The 22,659-nt window shown below is 42.6% G+C and overlaps 1 protein-coding gene across 12 annotated transcripts in view; it reads right to left on the reverse strand.

Annotated features, from left to right (window-relative positions):
• arnt2 (aryl-hydrocarbon receptor nuclear translocator 2) overlaps positions 1–22,659 on the reverse strand; it is a 715,479-nt gene that overhangs the window by 245,612 nt on the left and 447,208 nt on the right. For 10 of the 12 annotated variants that reach the window (XM_085968885.1, XM_085968886.1, XM_085968888.1 and 7 more), the window contains 2 exons: positions 8,569–8,592; positions 8,122–8,198 (listed from right to left, as the gene is read on the reverse strand). In XM_085968885.1, coding sequence (XP_085825011.1) covers positions 8,122–8,198; positions 8,569–8,592 — 101 coding nt within the window. The remainder of the gene's footprint in view (positions 1–8,121; positions 8,199–8,568; positions 8,593–22,659) is intronic. The other 2 variants (XM_085968889.1, XM_085968887.1) reach the window with 1 other exon arrangement.

Consider the following 22,659-nt stretch of genomic DNA (forward strand, 5'->3'; position numbering starts at 1 on the left):
GAGTGGCAGAACATATATCTGCACTGAGTTGGGAGGCTGCAAGGAGTCGAGTGTTTGTGAGAACTGGGCCGGGTGCCTCTGTGAACCAGGAAGAGTGACTGTTGAAGTAGCTTTTGGGAAGCTGGGTCTGGTTGGTCTGTTCGAAACCCAAATGTAATTTTGTTCTTCCCTTGAATCTTGGGCACACAAAAGCCCCAATAGATTAGGACAATTAAAAGCACACTCCATTGCACTCAGTGTAATTACTTGTTTACTTGGTCATTTTGGAACTGCCATCCTTTTAGGGGGCTGTTAGCTTTCGCCAGCTTCTAGGTTGGTGTTCATGCTAATTTCTAACATTAAACACAATACAGATGATAAATATTTAATTCTCATTAGCTATTCTCCTTACTTTTAAATATAGGTGGGTCCTCCCTCAACACTGTTCGAACACAACGTTTGAACACAGCGGTCAAGCTTTTGAAAGCTGTCTTTAAGACCACGCATTGATACCAATCACTGATTTAAAATCTGATGAGGTTATTAGTGACTCCCTACCTAAAACTGATTTGTGGTTTGCACCTGACCTTGTGGCTAACAGGTGACCTTACAAGAAACCGGTCAGCACTGGTAATGTTCAGCATTGGTTAGAATTCAGACATGCATTTGGCATTTCAGCATACAAGAAGTCTAAAGAAACATAGAAGATAGGAGCAGGAGTAGGCCATTCACCCCTCGAGCCTGCTCCGCCGTTCAATGAGATCATGACTGATCATCCAAATTCAGTACTCTGTCCCTGCTTTCTCCCCATATCCCTTTAGCTTTAAGAAATATATCTAACACCTTCTTGAATATATTTAATGAATTGGCCTCAACTGCCTTCTGTGGTAGAGAATTCCACAGGTTCACCACTCTCTGGGTGAAGAAATTCCTCCTCATCTCTGTCCTAAATGGCTTACCCCTTATCCTTAGACTGTGACCCCTGGTTCTGGACTCCCCAGCCATCGGGAACATCCTTCCTGCATCTAGTCTGTCTAGTTCTGTTAGAATTTTATAAGTTTCAATGAGATCCCCTCTCATTCTTCTAAACTCTAGCGAATACAAGCCCAATCGACCCCATCTCTCTTCATATGTCATTCCTGCCATTCCAGATTATCAGTCTGGTCAATCTTTGCTGCACTCCCTCCATGGCAAGAACATCCTTCCTCAGATAAGGCAACCAAAACTGCACACAATACTCAAGGTGTGGTCTCACCAAGGCCCTGTACAACTGCAGCAAGACATCCTTGCTCCTGTACTCGAATCCTCTCGTTACGAAGGCCAACATACCATTTGCCTTCTTAACCGCCTGCTGCACCTGCATGCTTACCTTCAGCAACTGGTGCACAAGGACACCCAGGTCTCGTAACACTTCCCCTTCTCCCAATCTATTGCCGTTCAGATAATAATCTGCCTTCCTGTTTTTGCCACCAAAGTGGATAACCTCGCATTTATCCACATTATACTGCATCTGCCATGCATCTGCCCAATCACCCAACCTGTCCAAATCATACTGGAGTTTCTCTGCATCCTTCTCACAGCACACACGCCCACCCAGCTTTGTGTCGTCTGCAAACTTGGAGATACAAAAGCAAGGAAGTTATGTTAAACCTTTATACACGCTGGTAAGGCTTCAGCTAGAGTATTATGTTAAATTCTGGGCACCAAAGTTTAGGAACGATGTCAAGGCCTCGGAAAGGCCGCAGAGGAGATTTGCCAGAATGGTACAAAGGATGAGGGACTTCAGTTATGTGGACAGACTAAAGAAGCTGGGATTATACTGCTTAAAGTAGAGAAGGTTAAGGGATGATTTAATAGAGGTGTTCAAAATTATGAGGGAGTTTGATAGAGTAGATAACGAGAAACTGTTTCTACTGGCAGGAGGGTCAGTTACCAGAGGACATAAATTTAAGAGAAATTGGCAAAAAATCCAGGAGGGGAAATGAACAATTTTTTAACACAGTGAGTTGTTATGATCTGTAATGCAATTCCTAAGAGCATAGTGGAAGCAGATTCAATCGTAACTTTCAAAAGGGAATTGGATATATACTTGAAAATCAGAAACGTGCAGGGCTGTGGGGACAGTGGGACTAATCAGATAGCTCTTTCAAAGCACCGGCACAGGCAGGATGGGCCGAGTGTGCTACGCTGCATGATTCTAGGTTAGAAATGTTCTACTTATAAAAGCACAAATCTGTAAACATTACTGATTAAAATGTAATGCTTAAACCATTAATAGAACTCATTCATGTGCATTTATCAATTAATTGCACGTTAAAATTATTCCAGAAAAACGGAGTTCTGGAAACTTGCCTGTAGTAAATTTCAGATTCTGTTTCTAATTCAGAATCAACCACCTCTGAGAAGTTGAACATTTTTGAAAACAACAACCTTTGAAAAAGAACAATCACCATACTCAATCTGCAACTGTGAAAATAGCGTTTAAAAAAACAAAAACATTGAAACAACAGTCTTGTGGTATATTAATTCCCCAGTGGAACATATCATGCTACAGACAATTGAAAAACAAAGGGATTTCATATGTTTACTACATTACCAAAATGTCATCTCAAATTGTTGATCATTTTCCTTTCAACGTGAAGGAACAGGGCTTCTTGGAAAACATTTTGTTTGCTGTGGACAGGATTGTCAGAAATCACATGAATCTGTTCCTGCTGGGCCATGAAACCACCACATTGAACACAAGATCTGCTTTTGAAACCTGAGAGTTGAGGGTGGGGGAGTCATAATGGCACAGGAGGAGGCCATTCGGCCCATCGAGTCCGTGCCGGCTCTCTGTAGAGCAATCCAGTCAGTCCCATTCCCCCGCTCTATCCCCGTAGCCCTGCAAGTTTATTTCCCTCAAGTGCCTATCCAGTCTCCCCTTGAAAACACTGAGTGTCTCCGCTTCCACCACTTCCGTCAGCAGCGAGTTCCAGGTCCTCACCACTTACTGCGTAAAAAAGTTTTTCCTCACGTCCCCCCTGTATCTCTTGCTCAAAACCTTAAATCTGTGTCCCCTAGTCCTTGTACCATCAACTAGTGGGAACAGCCTTTCCCCGTCTAGCCTATCCAAACCTGTCATAAACTTGTTCACCTCTATCAAATCACCCCTCAACCTCCTTTGCTCCAATGAAAACAAATCCAGCTTCCCCAATCTGTCCTTGTAGCTAAGATCCCCCATCCCTGGAACCATTGTGGTAAATCTCCTCTGCACCCTCTCAAGTGCCTTCACATCCTTCCTAAAGTGTGGTGTCCAGAACTGGACGCAATACTCTAGTTGTGGCCTAACCAACGCTTTATAAAGGTTCAGCATAACTTCTCTACTTTTGTACTCAATACCTTTATTTATGAAGCCCAAGATCCCATATGCTTTGTTAACCACTCTCTCAATATGTCCCGCCACCTTCAGGGACCTATGCACATTAACTTCCAGGTCCCGCTGTCCCTGCACAATCTTTAAAACTGTGCTATTAAGTGTATATTGCCTCTCCCTGTTCCTACTGCCAAAATGCATCACCTCACACTTCTCTACATTAAATTCCATCTGCCACTTGTCTGCCCATTCTGCTAGCCCTTCTATGTCCTGTTGCAGTCGGTTGATACCATCCTCACTGTTTGCCTCACCCCCAAGTTTAGTGTCATCAGCAAATTTAGAAATTCTACTCTGTATTCCAATACCAGGTCATATATATATCAAAAAAAGCAGTGGCCCCAGCACTGACCCTTGGGGAACACCACGGTCTACCATCCTCCAGTCTGAAAAACAGCCATTTACCACAACTCGCTGTTTTCTGTCCTTAAGCCAATTCCTTATCCAAGCTGCCACTGACCCACCTATTCCATGAGCCTCAGTTTTGCTAACCAGCCTTCTCTGTGGTACTTTGTCAAACGCCTTCCTAAAATCCATGTAGACAACATCCATTGCATTCCCTTCATCAATCCTCCCTGTTACATCATCAAAAAATTCAATTAGATTAGTCAAACACGATCTGCCTTTTACAAATCCATGTTGGCTCTCCTAATTAGCTTAAACCTCTCCAAGTGCCTGTTAATTTTTTCCTTGATTATTGTTTCTAAAACTTTACCCACCACTGATGTTAAACTGACCGGCCTGTAGTTACTAGGATTGTCCTTACACCTTTTCTTGAACAATGGTGTCACATTTGCCACTTTCCAATCCTCAGGCACCTCCCCCGCATGTAGGGAAGATTGGAAAATTATGGCAAGCCCTTCCGCTATCTCCTCCCCCAATTCCCTGAGCAACCTGGGATGCAAGCCATCTGGACCAGGCGACTTATCCACTCTAAGCATACCCAGTCTTTCTAGTACAGGAAACTCTCTTTTAACCAGCACCTAAATAACCGGAAATCTCTTAACTGGCAAAATTCAGGAGTAGGTTCAGGTAAGTTTTACTTCATATTAGTGGCAATTCCTGGATCTGTGGCTGTGTAACTGGGGTTTGTGCACACTTGTTGCTAAGCAACAGGGATGCTTGGTCTGTGGCCGGAGTTCCTGCACATGTTGCTAAGCAACAGGGAAGCCTGGATTTGTTGCTGTGTACGGAGCTCTTTTAACTATACCACTCTGTAATCCGGACTTTTTGATAAACCGGCACTGCCCGGTCCTGTTGGTGCCGGATAATAAAGAGAGTTTCCTGTACATCTTGTCCATCAATTTTCACCCCTTCCATTGCTTCTACCTTTTCCACTTCTACCGAAATTTTGTCAGCATCCACCTCCTTAGTAAACACCGATACAAAGTACTCATTTACAGGAAACTCTGTGCTATCCGGCACCGATGGGACCGAGCTGCTGCCGTTGCCTAAAAAGTGCCGTACACTCCAGAGTTAATGTTGAAAGATCCGTATCTGACAACAATCACTGTTGCTTAGCAACAGCTTCTAAACACTCGTGTGTGGCTGCAAGGGTCTGTAGCTAAAGCTGTTGCTATAGCTACAGACCTTGCACTGCTTGACTGTGGAAAAAAAAGCAAAGAAAACAAACAAGAAGAATAAAAAACGGCACCTGATTTCTGCCGGTGGCTCCAGTTTGCCGGATAGCTCACCTCCGGATAGCACAAAGTTTCCTGTAGTATTCTAGCCTTGCCATGCACCTCTAAGCATATATCACCTTCTTTGTCCCCAATAGGCCCCACCCCGCCTCTTACTACCCGCTTACTGTTTACATGCCGGTAGAAGATTTTTGGGATCTCTTTTATGTTAACCGCCATTCTACTCTCAGATTCTCTCTTTGCCAATCTTATTTTCAGCTTCACGTCCCCTCTCAACTTATTGTATTTGATCTGGTTCTCCCTTGAAGAATTCACCTGATATGCATCATACACCCTCTTTTTTTGTTTCATCATCTTCGCTATCTCCCTCGTCATCCAAGGAGCCCTTGCTTTGGTTCCCTTACCCTTCCCTCTTGTTGGAATGTACCGAGCCTGTACTTGGAACATCTCCTCCTTAAAGATCACCCATTGTTCCGTTACAGTTTTTCCTGTCAGTCTTTGGTTCCATTTTACCCTGGCTAGATCCTTTCGCATCCCATTGAAGTTAGCCCTATTCCAGTTAAGAAGTTCCACTCTAGATTGTTCCTTGCTCCTCTCCATTGCTAATCTAAATCTTATGATACGATGACTACTCATACCCTAGTGTTCTCCCACAGGCACTTGGTGGTTGACCTGGCCCACCTCATTCCCCAACATCAGATCCAGCAATGCCTTCTTCCCAGTTAGGCCAAGAACATAATGGTCAAAGAAATTCTCCTGAACACATTTCAGAAATTCCTCCCCCCTCCTTTCCCTTTATCCTAGCATTATCCCAATCGATATTTGGGTAATTAAAGTCCCCCAATATCACCACTCTATAGCTTTTGCATATCTCTGTGATTTCCCTGCAGTATTGCTCCTCTACCTCCCTCTCACTATTTGGAGGCCTATAGAATACCCCCAATAGCGTGATCATACCCTTTTTGCTCCTCAACTCTAGCCAAATAGATTTTGTCCTTATCCCTTCAAGAACATCCTCCCTTTCCAACACTACAATGTCTTCCTTAATCAGCACTGCCACCCCACCTCCCTTTTTTCCTTCCCTATCTTTTCTGAACACCATTGAATATTAAGTGCCCAGTTCTCACCGTTTTTAAGCCACGTTTCCGTTATTGCCACACAACTAATTGTGTTCGTAGCTCACTAACCTTATTCATCACACTTTGTGCATTTACGTACATGCATTCTAAACGCATTTTTGAATTTTTCGTAGTCTTTCTTAGTCTGCTCCTATCTAATGTGGTACTACTTCCACCTCTAGTACTATCCAACACGCTCACTCTTTATGCACCTCATTCCTCTTTTCTACTCCTATATGCTGGTGCCCATCCCCCTGCCAAGCTAGTTTAAACCCTCCCCAACAGCACTAGCAAACCTCCCCGTGAGAATATTGGTCCCAGCTCTGTTGAGATGTAACCCGTCCGGCTTGTACAGGTCCCACCTTCCCCAGATACGGTCCCAATGCCTCATGAATCTAAAGCCCTCCATCGTGCACCATCTCTCCAGCCACGCATTCAGCTGTTCCATCCTCCTATTCCTGTACTCACTAGCACATGGCACCGGGAGTAATCCGGAGGTTACTACCTTTGAGGTCCTGCTTTTTAATCTCTTTCCTAGCTCCCTATAGTCTGCCTGCAGGACCTCATCCCTCTTTCTGCCTATGTCATTGGTACCGATATGGACAACGACCTCTGGTTGTTCACCCTCCCCCCTCAGAGTGTCCTGCAGCCGCTCAGTGACATCTCAGTGTCTGCTTTTCCAAAATTGCTCCTCTCTTCCAGTATCAAAACTTTCTACTCAACCTGAAGAACAGGTATGGAAAAGCCCCTGCAGGAAACACATGCCCACTATCGCAGGGGACACATGCCCACTATCGCAGGGGACACATGCCCACTATCGCAGGGGACACATGCCCACTATCGCAGGGGACACATGCCCACTATAAGAACATAAGAACATAAGAAATAGGAGCAGGAGTAGGCCAATCGGCCCCTCGAGCCTGCTCCGCCATTCAATAAGATCATGGCTGATCTGATCCTAACCGCCAATCCACTATCTCAGAACCATCTCCTGAATCTAACAGAATTAGACACAACAAATAGGAGCAGGATCAGGCTACACGGCCCCTGGGCCCGCTCCGCTACTCACAGGGCCATGACCGATCCGAACCTAGACTCATGTCCAAATTCCTGCCCGCTCCCCGTAACCCTTAATTCCCTTTACTTCTAGGAAGCTGTCTATTTCTGTTTTAAATTTATGTAATGATGTAGCTTCTACAGCTTTTTGGGGCAGCATATTCCATGGACCTACCACACTCTGAGTGAAGTAGTTCCTCCTCATCTCAGTTTTGAAAGAGCAGCCCCTTATTCTAAGGCTATGCCCCCTAGTTCTAGTTTCACCCATCATCGGGAACATCTTCCCCGCATCCACCCGATCCAACCCCTTCACAATCTTATATGTTTCAATAATATCGCAGGGGACACATGCCCACTATCGCAGGGAACACATGCCCACTATCGCAGGGGACACATGCCCACTATCGCAGGGGACACATGCCCACTATCGCAGGGGACACATGCCCACTATCGCAGGGGACACATGCCCACTATCGCAGGGGACACATGCCCACTATCGCAGGGGACACATGCCCACTATCGCAGGGGACACATGCCCACTATCGCAGGGGACACATGCCCACTATCGCAGGGGACACATGCCCACTATCGCAGGGGACACATGCCCACTATCGCAGGGGGTGTTGCAGTTCCTTTTCTCTCTAAAAAAAAAAAAAAGTGCAATAAACTGGCACATCCATTTTCACCCCATGTCCCCATTTGCTTAGACCTATAGCTGAGGAAGGCTCCAAGAGGTTGAAATTCACCAGGTTTATTTTACAAACTTGGTGCCCGATTTGTGTGAAGTTACATATAAATCGCACATTTGCTTGTTCTTGTAGGGGACTGAAATAAAGAAGAATTGATAAGAGGCCTGTGCCTTCTGTCAGGGAAAAGATACAACCATATAACTTTCCTCAACACTAGATAAAAGTACCTGAAGGCGCCCAATTGCAACTAGGCAAAATTTACTGCTTTGCCCGCCATCTGATTCCTCCTCTGGAATGGTCATTCCTGCCAAACAAAGAATATGTCACGCTGTTATTATTAACACACGCCATCACCTACGCTATCACTTTATTATGACTGAACCCTCCAACAATATCCACTCTCTACATGGTAACAAGCAGGTTGACCTTTATTCAGTCAAAGCTTTTGAATGGTTTTTGCAACAGAATAACTTCCCAGCCTATAGAATTCATGGGGATGTCACACACCCTTTCATGGTCATATTATGTTTGCCAAATAGAACTGCAAAATGTGAAAGATCAGATTAACAGCAGGCAACAGCCCCTCCATCAAACTGCCTGCAGTGAACAAGTATATGAGGAGTGCTGGTATACACCACAGCAGTAAGAGATCGCATGGTTCTTACAAGGCATACCTGTGACGGGCCAGTGATCACCGACTGCATGACAATCACAATTCATCATCGAATGCAGGAAAAAGAAATGAGGAATTATATTACTTTGTAAAATATATATTAAAATTATTTAAAAATATATTTAAAAAAATTAAAAGTTGCATCTAGTATGTGCTTCGTCCATCACACTGCAGACATCGTGCTTGTATGTATGCAAAATTTTGTTGTCAAATTTGCACCTTATTGAATCAACATTCGTATTCATAAAACAACTTGCATTTACAGTATATAGCGCTGTTAATGCAGGAAACACCCCAATGTGTTTTACCGAGGCCTGATCCAAAAATAGTGCTCAACCAAAGAATATTTCTGAGGGGCGACCAAAACCTTGGTCAAAGAGTTGGATATTAAGGAAGGTCATTGATAAGAAATAGGAGCAGAAGTCTTCAAGGAGAGGGACATGGAGGGATTTATAGAGGGAATTACAGAGCGTGAAGCCTATGCAGCTGAAGGCACAGCCACCAATGGCGGTGCGAAGCTAGGGAGGAATGCACAAGGGCTCAGAGTTTGGAGGAGGGGGCATTGTAGGGCTGAAAGAGCTGATAGAGGCAGAGATGAGGCTCTGAAGGGATTTAAACACAAGGATGAGAATTTAAAATTTTAGATGTTTGTAGAAAGATTCTATTATCGCCAACATCGTCCCCACCTCAAAGGATGTTTCCTATAGGAAAGGCAGAAGACATCCGGCTAGGTGTACCGATGCAGCATGGGAAGCACGAGGGGTTAAAATTGCATTCCTAGAAGAGTGGCAAAGACTGCTGCCTGACTGGTCAAAATCCACCAATCAGGAAGCAGTCTTCTTCAGTCCTCCAGGCCAGAAGCTTGTAACAGCTTGAAGATGCTGAATTCACCTTTGCGCACAAACACAATGATGAAGGGAACTAACAGGGGATCCACAGGATGGATCAAAACAGCTAGCAAACCACTTTTGAACATCACTGTAGTAGAGCATTTAAATAACAAAACATTCCAGACCTAAAACCAATCAGAAATAATGTACAACATACATTTATATTAGTGGGCCAGGTACCTTCAATTTAGGCGCCATTACACAAATGAATACCTATTACAATATCTTGTTTTGCAGGTTACTTACCAGGAGTATTCAATTATTTGCAAAAATATTCAGCACAATTTCTCGAATGGTTTTACATTTTTTTTTTTTAAGCGAGAAGATTTAAAAAGAAATGTTAACAATTGATCACAATAATTTTTACAAAATGGAAACAATTTCACATTACTTAAAATTTATTTTTCTGGATTGCAGATGCAGAGTTCATAGTATATGTTAAATAAGAAGTGATGCGTGCAATTTGTTCTGTGAAAATAGTGAAGTTTATTACCAGGGCCAAAATTATTCATCGATAAAATGAGTGGCAAAGCCTACACTGCCAGGGCTACAGGGGAGTTGACTGTACATAGAATTCAATCAGCAATTTCAGTCCTACAACCCTCAAAAAACTCTTCATTCCTCCAACTTTGGCGTCTTGTGCATCTTCTACTTTATTCATCCCATCATTGGCAGCCTTGCCTTCAACTACCTAGACTGAAGCGCTGGAATTCCCTTCCTAAATCTCTCCACTTCTCTCTCCTCCTTTAAGACGCTCCTTAAAACTTATCTCTTGGACCATGCTTTTTTATTCACCCGTCCTAATATGTCCTTTGGCTTAGTGTCAATTTTTCCTCTGATACCGCGCCTGTGAAGCTCCTTGGGATGTTTTTCTATGTTAAAGGTGCTATATAAATGCAATTTGTTGTTGTTATTCAACAGAAATCGCCATACAAACACTGAAGTTGGTCCTCTCATTTAAAAGCTACTCCAGTTTCAAGTGTAGCAATTTCAAAGCTTCTAATTACCTTATACATGAACTAAGTATCAGTGCAATATTTTCAAAACATTCACATTATGTCAGGTGGATAAAAATATGCCTCCTGAACGTTTAATTGTAATGTTTTTCATTTCTGATCAAATCCAATTAGGGAAATTTAAATACCTTTCTGAAAGGATGAGAGTTTTTTTTTAAACTTGTGGATCAGAAAAAAAAATCCATGGGCACGAAGATCTTTAAATAAACTCTGATGTATAGATTATTATTTCATTCTGGCCATGGCTCCACAAACAGACTACCAAACTAAACATCTCTCAGCTGAGTTTAATTAGCCAACATTCTTTACTGCTTTTGGTTCCAATGGCTGAAAGAAATACATTCCTTTAAAAAGTAAGAGGATATTTTAAAAATCTGTGAATTGTTAAAGCATTTTTCCAGTGATGCAGAGTAGAATACTTGTGGTGGGCCAAGAGAGATCATATGAGGAGAGAACTAGAAATGTGATTTAACTCTGTGGCTTCCTGTCCGTAGCTTAACATATTTCAACCTGAAAACACCAGTACACTGATTATTCATCAGTCATCTCAACAGAATGAAGTAGGGATTGAAAACACAGAGACAGACATAATAGCCCGTATTTTCCGATGCCTATGGGTGAGCACGCGCTGTGCACCCACCCGTAGGGACATCGGAAATGCCGGTTTCAGGCATGTGAAGCGCATGTGCTGAAAACCGGCATTTCCGATCTGTCAAGAATGCTCTTGACAGATTGGATGCCTGCCCTAGAGAAGGGCCTCTGCGGGTGGATAGTTCTGCTTTCTGCAGAACCTCCGCCCGCAGAAAACCCCAAGAAATCTTACACCTGGTAAAAGCCGGCACTCTGCGGGGGGTGGGGGGGGGGGGGTGCTGCAGAGGAGGCCGGCGATGGCAACGAGGGCAGGTGACCAGCAACAAAAAGAGCCGCCCGCCACCTCGCCTTTAATTAGCGCCGCCCTGGCCGCAGGTAGGCCCCCCAACCCCGAAGTCAGGGGGTGCTACCGAAGATCACGGCCAGGGCACAGTGCCGCGGGGAGCTAACTGTTACCGCCGCTGCAAACCTCCTGCTGAATTTCGCGGGAGGCGTTGGCGGCACCGCACCCGGGCGCTAGTTGCTTTGCACCCCATTAGTGCCCTCTTAGGGCGCTAACGGGAGGCGCAAAGCAACCAAATTTTCACCCTTAATGTTTTACTGTGTTTTTGGGGTGATCTCCATTCATATATTTGACGGGTCTATCTGTCAAAAGTATGAAGGGAGATTCCCTTCTCCTATTGGCTGGCCTGGCCCATGTGATCCCAGGGACGCTTGCGAACTGCATGCGCCTCTGCGATACGTGGGCCCTGTGCATTTCGAGTTTGGAGAGGCCCAGGAGCGGAGGTGCACGCACCTCGGGAGCCCTCAGGTAAGTTCGTAGAATTTTTTCCAATAGGAGGCATTCGCACGCAGGAAGCCTCCGATCGGAAATTACGGGCCAAAACAACAAGAGTACAAGGGATTTTGATTCTAACTGCTTAAGCTCTGCTTTAATGAATCATCAGCAATTTAGGATTCTAATTCTATATTTTAAGCTTAAAAAGATGAAATGAAAACATAACTAAGCATAGCTATTAACCAAGTACACTCAGTGGCTTGTGAACTAAGCAAAAATAAAAGCAAACAAACTTTTGCAAATCATTCTATGCAATCAATAACCTTACACGCCATACAGCATCAAATAGGACAGGCACACAGGCAAAGCTTTGAGCTCTGCAATACTGAGCAAGATAAATTATGTGTATGAAGTCAACTCATGTCACATGAGTAGCAGTTGATTTTTGATTTCGTTTTAGTTAAATGCAGTACAACGACATAGCTAGTTTAAAGCAGTCCCAGGTGGGATGTGAACTGCCAATCTGAAGAAGTGGGTGAAAAGACACAATGAGATGAGGCACAGCTGGTCAATGAGAAAATGACATCGTCTGCTCTCATGGAGATGATAAATGATTTACACAGCAGTAATTTTGGACACCTTGAACATTGTGCTTGTGTATTAGGATTTTTATTCTCTACAAAGACACATCCACTTTGGTTATCTGGGTGCAACAGGATTGAACGTTCTGAACTTCTGGAAAGTTGTGTGTTCAAGTCCCAATCCAGGAGACTTAAAGCCCATAATCTAGGCTGACACGCCAGTGCAGTACTGAGGGAGTGCTACATTGTCGGAGGTGCCATCTTTTGGATGAGCTATTAAACTGAGGCCCTATTCTGCCCTCTCGGGTGGACGTAAAAGATCCCACGGCACTATTCGAAGAGGAGCAGGGGAGTTCTTCCGGTTTCCTGGTCAATATTTATCCCCAACCAATATCACCATGAACAGATTACCTGGTCATTTATTTCACTGCTGTTTGTGGGAGCTTGCTGTGCAAATTGGCTGCCGCGTTTCCTACATTACAACAGTGACGATACTTCAAAAGGTACTTCATTGGCTGTAAAGCACATTGGGACATCCGAAGGTCATGAAAGGCAGTACAGAAATGCAAATCAACCTTTCCTTTTTGTTGCACTGTATGACATGAATAAAGATATCCTGATAAACCAGACACCCACAATAATTCCCTTTTAATATCAAAGCATAAAAATTAACAATTAAGTATCCAGCCCATACCATTTCTAGAAATTCTATAACACTGAACTGACAGAAATTCATTATGCACCAGTTCAAGGTGAAATTAGAAGAAGGTATTTTTGCAACTGAGTGGGCCTCAGGAGCTAACACTTCTGGCTTGGGTTGCGTATAAATGGACATGTCCAGCACCTGGAATTTCAACAGACCCTGAACTTCATCTTAGTTACTATTTCAGTTGGAAATTTAGTTTTTAAATGCTTACAATTATTCATCTTACCTACTTAAACTTTCAAATAGCTAATGGTTAAGAATTATTTCAACTTACTTCACTTGGTTTGGAAGTCTAAGGGCTGAGATCCAATGACAGTGACTTGTAAACAAATGTTGAACAATTGGGCGATTGTGCCCAGTGTTAGTCCCAGGATGTAAGCAGAGTTTGTTGCAAAAACATCCAATTATATCACAGATAGTCACACAACCAATAGCTATTTTATAATTTATTTCTCAGCAAATTTCAAACATTCAAAGCCACTACATGTCAGCATGAGGATAAGCTTCAAGCTGTGCGTGCACTTAGACTACAGCAAACAAAGAATTACAGGAACAATTTGGTCAGTGGTCAGGGACAGGAGGATGTGACTGCGAGTGAGGCAGGTATGGGGACCCAGGAGGTGGAGGAGCCTCAGCCTTTGCAATTGTTCAACAGGTTTGAGGTTATTGCGGCCTGCATGGATGAAAGCGGTGGCTGCAGGGTGAATGAGCAAACTGACCATGGCACCGAGGTACAGGAAGCCATTCAAGCGGGGGGAGGTAATAGGAATGTAGTGGTAATTGGGGACAGCATAGTCAGGGGGATAGATACAGTTCTCTGCGGCCAAGAGCGAGAGTCCAGACGGTTGTGTTGCCTGCTTACATTGTTTGAGAGAGAGAGAGAAGAGTGGGTCAAGGACTAGTATTTTAAACTTAAATAAGGGCAATTATGAGGGCATGAAAGCAGAGCTAGTTAAAGTGAACGGGCAAATTAGGTTCAATAGAGTTGCAGTGGCAGACATTTAAGGGCATATTTCAAAATACACAGAATATATACATTCCAACAAGAAAGAAAAATTCCAAGGGGAGGACCCACCATCCGTGGTTAACTAAAAAAGTTAAAGATATTATTAAACTTAAAGAAAAAGCATATAATTGCACAAAGATGGGTGGCAGGTCAGAAGATTGGACAGAATATAAAAAACAGCAAAGAATGACAAAGATTAATAAGGGGAGAAAAATTAGAGTACGAGAGAAAGCTAGCTAGAAATATAAAAACAGATAGTAAGAGTTTCTATAGATATTTTAAAAAGAAAAGAATTAACAGTGAGTGTTGGTCCTATAAAAAGTGAGTCTGGGGGATTAATAGTGGAAAATAAGGAGATGGCATTTGAATTGAACAGGTATTTTGCATCGATCTTCACTATAGAGGATACAAGTAACATCCCAGAAATAGCTGTAAATCAGGAAATGGAAGGGAGGGAGGAACTCAAGAAAATTATAATCACCAGGGAAGTGGTACTGAGCAAATTGTTGGAGCTGCGGGCTGACAAGTCCCCAGGTCCTGATGGACTTCATCCTAGTGTCTTAAAAGAAGTGGCTAGTGAGATAGTTGATGCGTTGGTTTTAATTTTCCAAAATTCCCTAGATTCGAGGAAGGTTCCATTAGATTGGAAAATAGCAAATGTCACTCCTTTATTCAGAAAGGGAGGGAGACAGAAAGCAGGAAACTACAGGCCAGTTAGCTTCACATCTGTCATAGGGAAGATGTTAGAAGCTATTATTAAAGACATTATAGCAGGGCACTTAGAAAAGTTCATAGTAATCAGGCAGAGTCAACATGGTTTTGTGCAAGGGAAATCATGTTTAACCAATTTATTGGAGTTCTTTGAGGAAGTAACATGTGCTGTGGATAAAGGGGAACCGGTGGATGTACTGTACTTAGATTTCCAGAAGGTATTTGATAAGGTGCCACATCAAAGGTTATTGCGGAAAATAAAAGCTCATGGTGTAGGGGGTAACATAATGGCATGGATAGAAGATTGGCTAGCTATCAGGAAACAGAGAGTAGGCATAAATGGGCCATTTTCTGATTGGCAAGATGTAACGAGTGGTGTGCCACAGGGTGTGTGCTGGGGCCTCAACTTTTTACAATTTATATAAATGACTTGGATGAAGGGACCGAAGGTATGGTTGCTAAATTTGCTGATGACACAAAGATAGGTAGGAAAGTAAATTGTGAAGAGGACATAAGGAGGCTACAAAGGGATATAGATAGGTTAAGTGAGTCGGCAAAGATCTGGCAAATGGAGTATAATGTGGGAAAATGTGAAGTGGTCCATTTTGGCAGGAAGAATAAAAAAGCATATTATCTAAATGGTGAGAGATTGCAGAGCTCTGAGATGCAGAGGGATCTGGGTGTCCTAGTGCATGAATCGCAAAAGGTTACAGGAAACTTTGTGCTATCCGGCACCGACGGGACCGAGCTGTTGCCGTTCCCTCAAAACTGCCGGACACACCAGCGTTAATGTTGAAGCATACAGAGCTTTTCATCTCCGCATCTGACAACAAACACTGTTGCTTAGCAACAGCTTCTAAACAGTCGGCCCGTACCTTGGAAGCGTCTCTGTAGCTTAGCAACAGCTTCAGAGAGACTTTCCAGAGCCTGACTGTTGGAAAAAAAAACTAACAAAATGGCTCCTGATTTTTGCCGGTGGCTCGAGCTTGCCGGACACTTAGCCTCCGGATAACACAAAGTTTCCTGGACTATGCAGGTACAGCAAGTAATTAGGAAAGCTAATAGAATGTTATTGTTTATTGCGAGGGGAATTGAATACAAAAGTAGGGAGGTTATACTTCAGTTATACAGGGCATTGGAGAGACCACATCTGGAGTACTGTGTACAGTATTGGTCTCCTTATTTAAGGAAGGATGTAAATGCGTTGGAAGCAGTTCAGAGAAGGTTTATTAGACTGATACCTGGAATGGGCGGGTTGTCTTATGAGGAAAGGTTGGACAGGCTAGGCTTGTATCTGCTGGAGTTTAGAAGAATAGGTGGTGACTTGATTGAAACATATAAGATCCTGAGGGGTCTGTGGAAAGGATGTTTCCTCATGGGAGAATCTAGAACTAGGGGGTCACTGTTTAAAAATAAGGGGTCGCCCATTTAAGACAGATGGAGAAATTTTTTCTGAGTCATGAGTCTTTGGAACTCTCTTCCTCAGAGGGCGGTGGAACCAGAGTCTTTGAATATTTTTAAGGCAGAGGTAGGTAGATTCTTGGTAAGCAAGGGGGTAGCTGGGAATGTGGAGTAATCGGATCAGCCATGATCTTATTGAATGGCAGAGCAGGCTCGAAGGGCTGAGTGGTCTACTCCTGCTCCTAATTCGTATGTTCGTATGTATGTCACTTTGGCCAGACGTTGAGTATTTAAAGAAACTAACAGGTAAAAATTAAAACAGACCAAGGCAGCTATAGACCCATAAGTCTTGAATCAATGAATTGGTAAAATAATGGAATCATAGGGAGCCAACCCATGTGTGGTGATAAGCTAGCAAACACATGACTTCAGAAGGGAAAAAGCAATCTCCTTGATTTTTTTAAGGAAGCATTACCCAATTGGACCATGGAAAGCCTTATAACATTGTGTACTGTCAGAAGCAACTGACAAAGTTAAGTGTGAAAGCCTGCTACAACTTAATTAATTCAAATAAAACCTAAAGATGGATTAGAAATTGGCTGCAGGAAAGAAAGCAGTAGGTACTTGTTAAGGGAATGATCTTAGCTAGGAGGTGGAAAGCATGCAGTAGAGTGCCCCAAAGATCAGTGCTCAGGCTCCTTCTGTTTCTAATTTGCATCAATCACTTGAATTCAGATCCTCACTATGAATTGGTTAAATTCATAGATGATTTAGGGGGCATAATTTGAAAGTTTGCAGTTAAACAGTGAGGAGGATAAAAGCAGACTTCATGAGGACACAGACAGGCTGGTGAAATGGGCAGACACATGGCAGCTGAAATTTAATACAAAGATCTGTGAAGTGATCCATTTTGGGAGGAAGAATGAGGAAAGGCAATATAAACTAAATGGTAAAATTTTAAAGTGAGTGCAGGAACAGAGGGGCCTGGGTGGCAGGACCGTTAAACAAGCATATGGGATCCGAAATAACAACAGAAAATGCTGGAAAAACTCAGCAGGCCAGGCAACATCCGTGGAGAGAAATTAGAATCGACGTTTCGGGTGAACCCTTTTTCAAACTGGAAAGGAAATAAAATAGATCGAAGGCAGGGCTGCGATAGAACAAAAGAAGTAAAAGAGACATTAAGAGGTATTCAAAACCAGACGAGATGGTACAGTAATAGGACAGTGGAGACTAAAGATGGCAAGATTAGGTGTGAAGTGTCAAACACGAGAAGGGAAACTGAAGCATAGGGGATCCTTCACTTTATAAATAGAGGCAGATAGTACAAAAACAAGGAAGTTACGCTAAACCTTTATAAATCAATGATTAGGCCTTGGTTGGAGTATTGTGTCCAATTCTGGGCACCACACTTTAGGAAGGATGTCAAGGCCTTGGCGAGGGTGCAGAGGAGACTTACCATAATACCACCAGTGATGAGAGACGTGTTATGTGGAGAAGCTAGGATTGTTCTCCTCAGAGCAGAGATGGTTAAGGGGAAATTTAACAGGTGTTCAAAATGTTATGGGGTTTAGATAGAATAAAAGGAGGAGAAACTGTTTCCATTAACAAAAGGGTCGGTAGCCATAGGATACTGAGATAAGATAATTAGCAAATAATAGGATACTGAGATAAGATAATTAGCAAATAATAGGATACTGAGATAAGATAATTAGCAAATAATAGGATACTGAGATAAGATAATTAGCAAATAATAGGATACTGATAAGATAATTAGCAAATAATAGGATACTGATATAAGATAATTAGCACAAGAACCAGAAGGGAAACTAGGAGAATTTTTTGTACACAGCGAGTTATGATGATCTGGAATGCACTGCCCGAAAGGATGGGGGAAGCAGATTCAATAGGGACTTTCAAAGGGAATTGGATTTATACTTGAAAAGGAAACATTTGCAGGACTATGGGGAAGAGCTGGGGAGTGGGAATAATTGGAGAGCTCTTTCAAAGAGCCGGCACTGGCACAATGGGCCGAATGGCCTCCTTCTGTGCTGGAAGATTCTGCAATTCTAGAAAGTGGGGCAATTAATGAAGTAGCTGGCAATTTATAAATTGTGCTAGAATTAAATGGGTAGGCGAGAAGAATAGTGGCACGTGAAATTCAACATGGCTAAGGTTAAAGTACCGCACACTGGAAGAAAAATGGGTTATATCGGTACTCTCTAAATGGTGTCAACAAGTTAAGTGTGAAGCTGGAAGAAATCTAGCAGAGTTAGTAGACCGAGGGGTTAAAATGTCCAGTCACAATGGAGCAATTAGTAAAACAATTAGAATGTTGAAGCTGTAGTGTTCTGGCAGCCCACTCCTTAATACTGTATTCTGTGATGAGCTACAAGAGAAACATTCAGGTCCTGGAAGCAGTGCAGTGAAATGCCACGAGGCTGACGCGTGGTGTGAAAGGATGGAGTTATGAAGAAAAACTGGAGACACTTTCATACATACAATATATAGCACAGAAACAGACCATTCGGCCCAACTAGTCTGCGCTGGTGTTTATGCTTCACACGAGTCTCCTCCCATTCCATCTATCTCATGTCAGCCTTTCTGCATCTTTCTGTTCTCTTTTCTCTCATGTACTCGTCTAGTTTCATTTTGAAAGCATCTAAGCTGTTGCCTCAATCACTTCCTGCGGTAGCGAGCTCCACTCTCTGAGGAAAGAACTGTCTCCTTATTTCATTAACTCGGTTTTTCTCTCCACAGATGCTGTCTGACCTGCTGAGTACTTCCAGCACTTCGTTTTTATTTCTTATTTCGCTATTGCATTTATTAGTGACTGTTGTGTATTTATGGCTCCTAGTTTTGGATTCTCCCACAAGTTTACCCAGAATTAGTTGGTATCTTAACAGAAAATACAAAGATGGGAGGGAAAGCAGTGAATGAGGAGGACATAAAAAACCTGCAAAAGGACATAGACAGGCTGAGTGGGCAGAGATTTGGCAGATGCAATATAATGTTGGAAAGTGTGAGGTTATGCACTTTGGCAGAAAAAATCAAAGAGCAAGTTATTATCTAAATGGAGAGAAACTGCAAAGTGCTACAGTACAAAGGGATCTGGGGGTCCTGGTGCATGAAACACAAAGTTAGTATGCAGGTGCAGCAGGTGATCAGGAAGGCCAATGGAATCTTGGCTTTTATTGCAAGGGGGATGGAGTATAAAAACAGGGAAGTCTTGCTGCAGTTATACAGGGTATTGGTGAGGCCACACCTGGAATACTGCGTGCAGTTTTGGTTTCCATATTTAAGAAAAGATATACTTGCTCTCGAGGCGGTTCAGAGAAGGTTCACTCGGTTGATTCCAGAGATGAGGGGGTTGACGTATGAGGAAAGGTTGAGTAGGTTGGGACTCTACTCAGTGGAGTTCAGAAGAATGAGAGGCGATCTTATCGAAACATAAAAGATTGTGAGGGGGCTTGATCGGGTGGATGCGGTGAGGATGTTTCCACTGATGGGTGAGACTAGAACTAGGGGGCATAATCTTAGAATAAGGGGCTGCCCTTTCAAAACTGGGATGAGGAGAAACTTCTTCACTCAGAGGGTAGTAAATCTATGGAATTTGCTACCCCAGAGAGCTGTGGAAGCTGCAACATTAAATAAATTTAAAATGGAGATAGACATTTTCCTAGCAGATAAGGGAATTAGGGGTTACGGGGAGAGGGCAGGGAAGTGGACGTGAGTCTAGATTCAGATCAGCCATGATCCTATTGAACGGCGGAGCAGGCCCGAGGGGCCGTATAGCCTACTCCTGCTCCTATTTCTTATGTTCTTATGAATTCAATGTCATCCTAAAAGAAGTACATTCTAATCGAGGGCATGGCACATGATGATGTACAATGCAGTTCCTGTGAACTTTGACTAGCAACGGAAGATTTTTTTTAAAAACACACGCAAACAAAAAAAGATGTTTTACACTGCAGACTTTGAACAGCTGGGCCTGCAGACACGATGCTGCCTTTGCAGAGATCTCCGCGGGGCTAGAGGGAGTGATGTCTGAATTTGATATGAAAATATGATGCACAGTAAATAATTCTGAAGACGATAGGAACCTTAAAGGGGATGTTGATAAGATAGCAGAAAATAATACAATGTGAAATGCAAAATGAAACACTTTGGTAAAAAATAATTGATACTTTGAATGGGGGAAGGCTCAGTGATGTGGAAGAGTAAGATTTGGGGGGCTCAGGTTCACAGGACATTCAAAGCAGTACCTCAAGTGGATAAGGCCATAAAAAAGCTCATGGAATACTGGGTTTTATGGCAGGAGTATAGAATGTTAAAGTTGAGATGTAACGTGTACCTATATAAAAGTAAGACCATAGTTGGAATACTGTTGACGGTTTTGGGCTCCACACAATAGGAAGGATGTTGAGGCAACGCAGAGGGTACAAGACAGATTGACCAGGATGCTGCCAGACATGAGGAAATACAAATGCAAAGACAGACTTGAAAAATTTGGGCTGTTTCATTAGAACAGGGGAGATTAAGGGGTGATTTGATAAAAGTGTTTAAAATTATGAAAGGATGGGACAGAGTAGCTAAAAGCTGAATTCTTCCAGTGATTAAGTGGGACAGAACAATGGGACACAGAGATAACAATAAATGTTAGGTGTCATTCCGGGTTGGGTGGTCAGGCAGAAAGATGCCAGGTGGGCCAGAGAGACTGGATGTAACAAAGCAGGACAGAGGGCCATCCTTCCTTTTTTTTTTAAAAAGGGAAGAGCTAAAAATAAAAGTTGAAAATATGACAAAAAAAATTAATTGTGCTTAACATGGATCAATTTTCAACAGAAAGTAGTCGAAAGAAAAATGAGGTAAAGGTAAGCTAAAGCATTATGGAGCAAAGCACTAAAAGTGAAGGGCTTGTGAATGGGAGGTTTATTTTTTTTAACTTTGACAATTCATTGGATAAAGATGGTTAATTTCATCCACTGTCAAACTGAGTTCCAGCATCGCAGAATTACTCTTTACAATAATTGTATCAATTAAATACACTATTAAAACCAAGATTACCTGAGACTGAAATTTTTAACAGAGATTAATTTTTGAAAGCACTTGACACAGCCCTATTATTTACGAAACAGTGAGTGGTAAAACAATTTGTACTACTGCAGACACGTCACAATTGGCTGGTATATCACCCGTGGACTGACCTGTAACTGAGAATACAATTTTTGTGCAAAGAGGTCCTACAAAGGGCAACATGTGTGGCAGACATCTGTCGCACCATCGTATAATAATTACGCGCAACCGTATATTTCAATGCCAGATGGCCTATTATAGGGTTCAGCTGGTTTTTTATAGTATTATGTATATTTAGTACCATCATTAAATTTAGACAATCTCACCCACTGTTCAACTCAAGCTAAGCAAAGGAAGTCAGACCATGCAAAAGTGTCAGATTTTCATTAACATCCAAAACCAGTCTCTCCAAACTCAAATCATCCTGATTTACTGGAGATGTATTCTCACGTTCCAATTTAACATCATAATCAGCAACACTTAATCAATCATATTGCTACTTATATTAAACTTCTAGGTAAATGGTTGCTTATAACTAACATTTTTGTTCCAACATAAAGTACTTTCTGGACATCATCATAGAAAGACTTGCCAAGCACTTCCTATTTCTACTATTTCAATGAATACATTCCAATCCTAATCTTGGAATTCTGACAATCTGCTTAATTATTTAAACTGATAGATATGTCAGAAAAATATCTACAGGTTCATTGTTATCAGTCCTGCTTTGGTAGCTGAAATTGAATTATGTCGCTGTATAAAAAGTGAAGAACTATAGAAAATAAATATGTAACTTTTTTTCAGAATTCTAAGTATTCTGTTTGCAGTTTGATCTCCCCTCACTTCTGGAATCGCGCCACGTGTCTCATTTCCGCTTATTTATCATTGGGCAGATTGTGAGGCTTTTTCAGGAGCTTAGCTGAACAAGTTTTAAATTATTACTGAATTGTGCATGTATCTGTAAATAGGACTAGTGCTGGTGCACAGGGTGCTGTGCATTGAGTGCTGCGAGAGTTTGGACGCATGCGTGGCTTGGAAGACTGGAACTGCGCTACTCGAGAATTTCACCCGATGCGCGGTCAGCAAACGCTCCCAAACAAATCCTGCGATTTTGGAGTTACATTTATTTCACTCAGAAATCGTGTCTCTCGCAATAGAAGATGGCTGAAGATTGTCGGGCAGAAGTGCGGGAAAGGCGCAGCGAGGCGAGAGCGGACCCTATTGTGATGGCGCCGATGAAGATGGCTGCCGTCCTTGCGGGCTCCGTGCGTTCCAGCAGCTAAGTGTCCTTTGCTGCTTGGTGCGCTCGGCTCGTTAAGGAAAAGGCATTTCACTG

This window comes from Somniosus microcephalus, chromosome 27 (assembly GCF_052327205.1).
Source record: "Somniosus microcephalus isolate GS21.2 chromosome 27, FLI_Smic_1.0, whole genome shotgun sequence".
In the NCBI taxonomy this organism is placed as follows: Eukaryota; Metazoa; Chordata; class Chondrichthyes; order Squaliformes; family Somniosidae; genus Somniosus; species Somniosus microcephalus.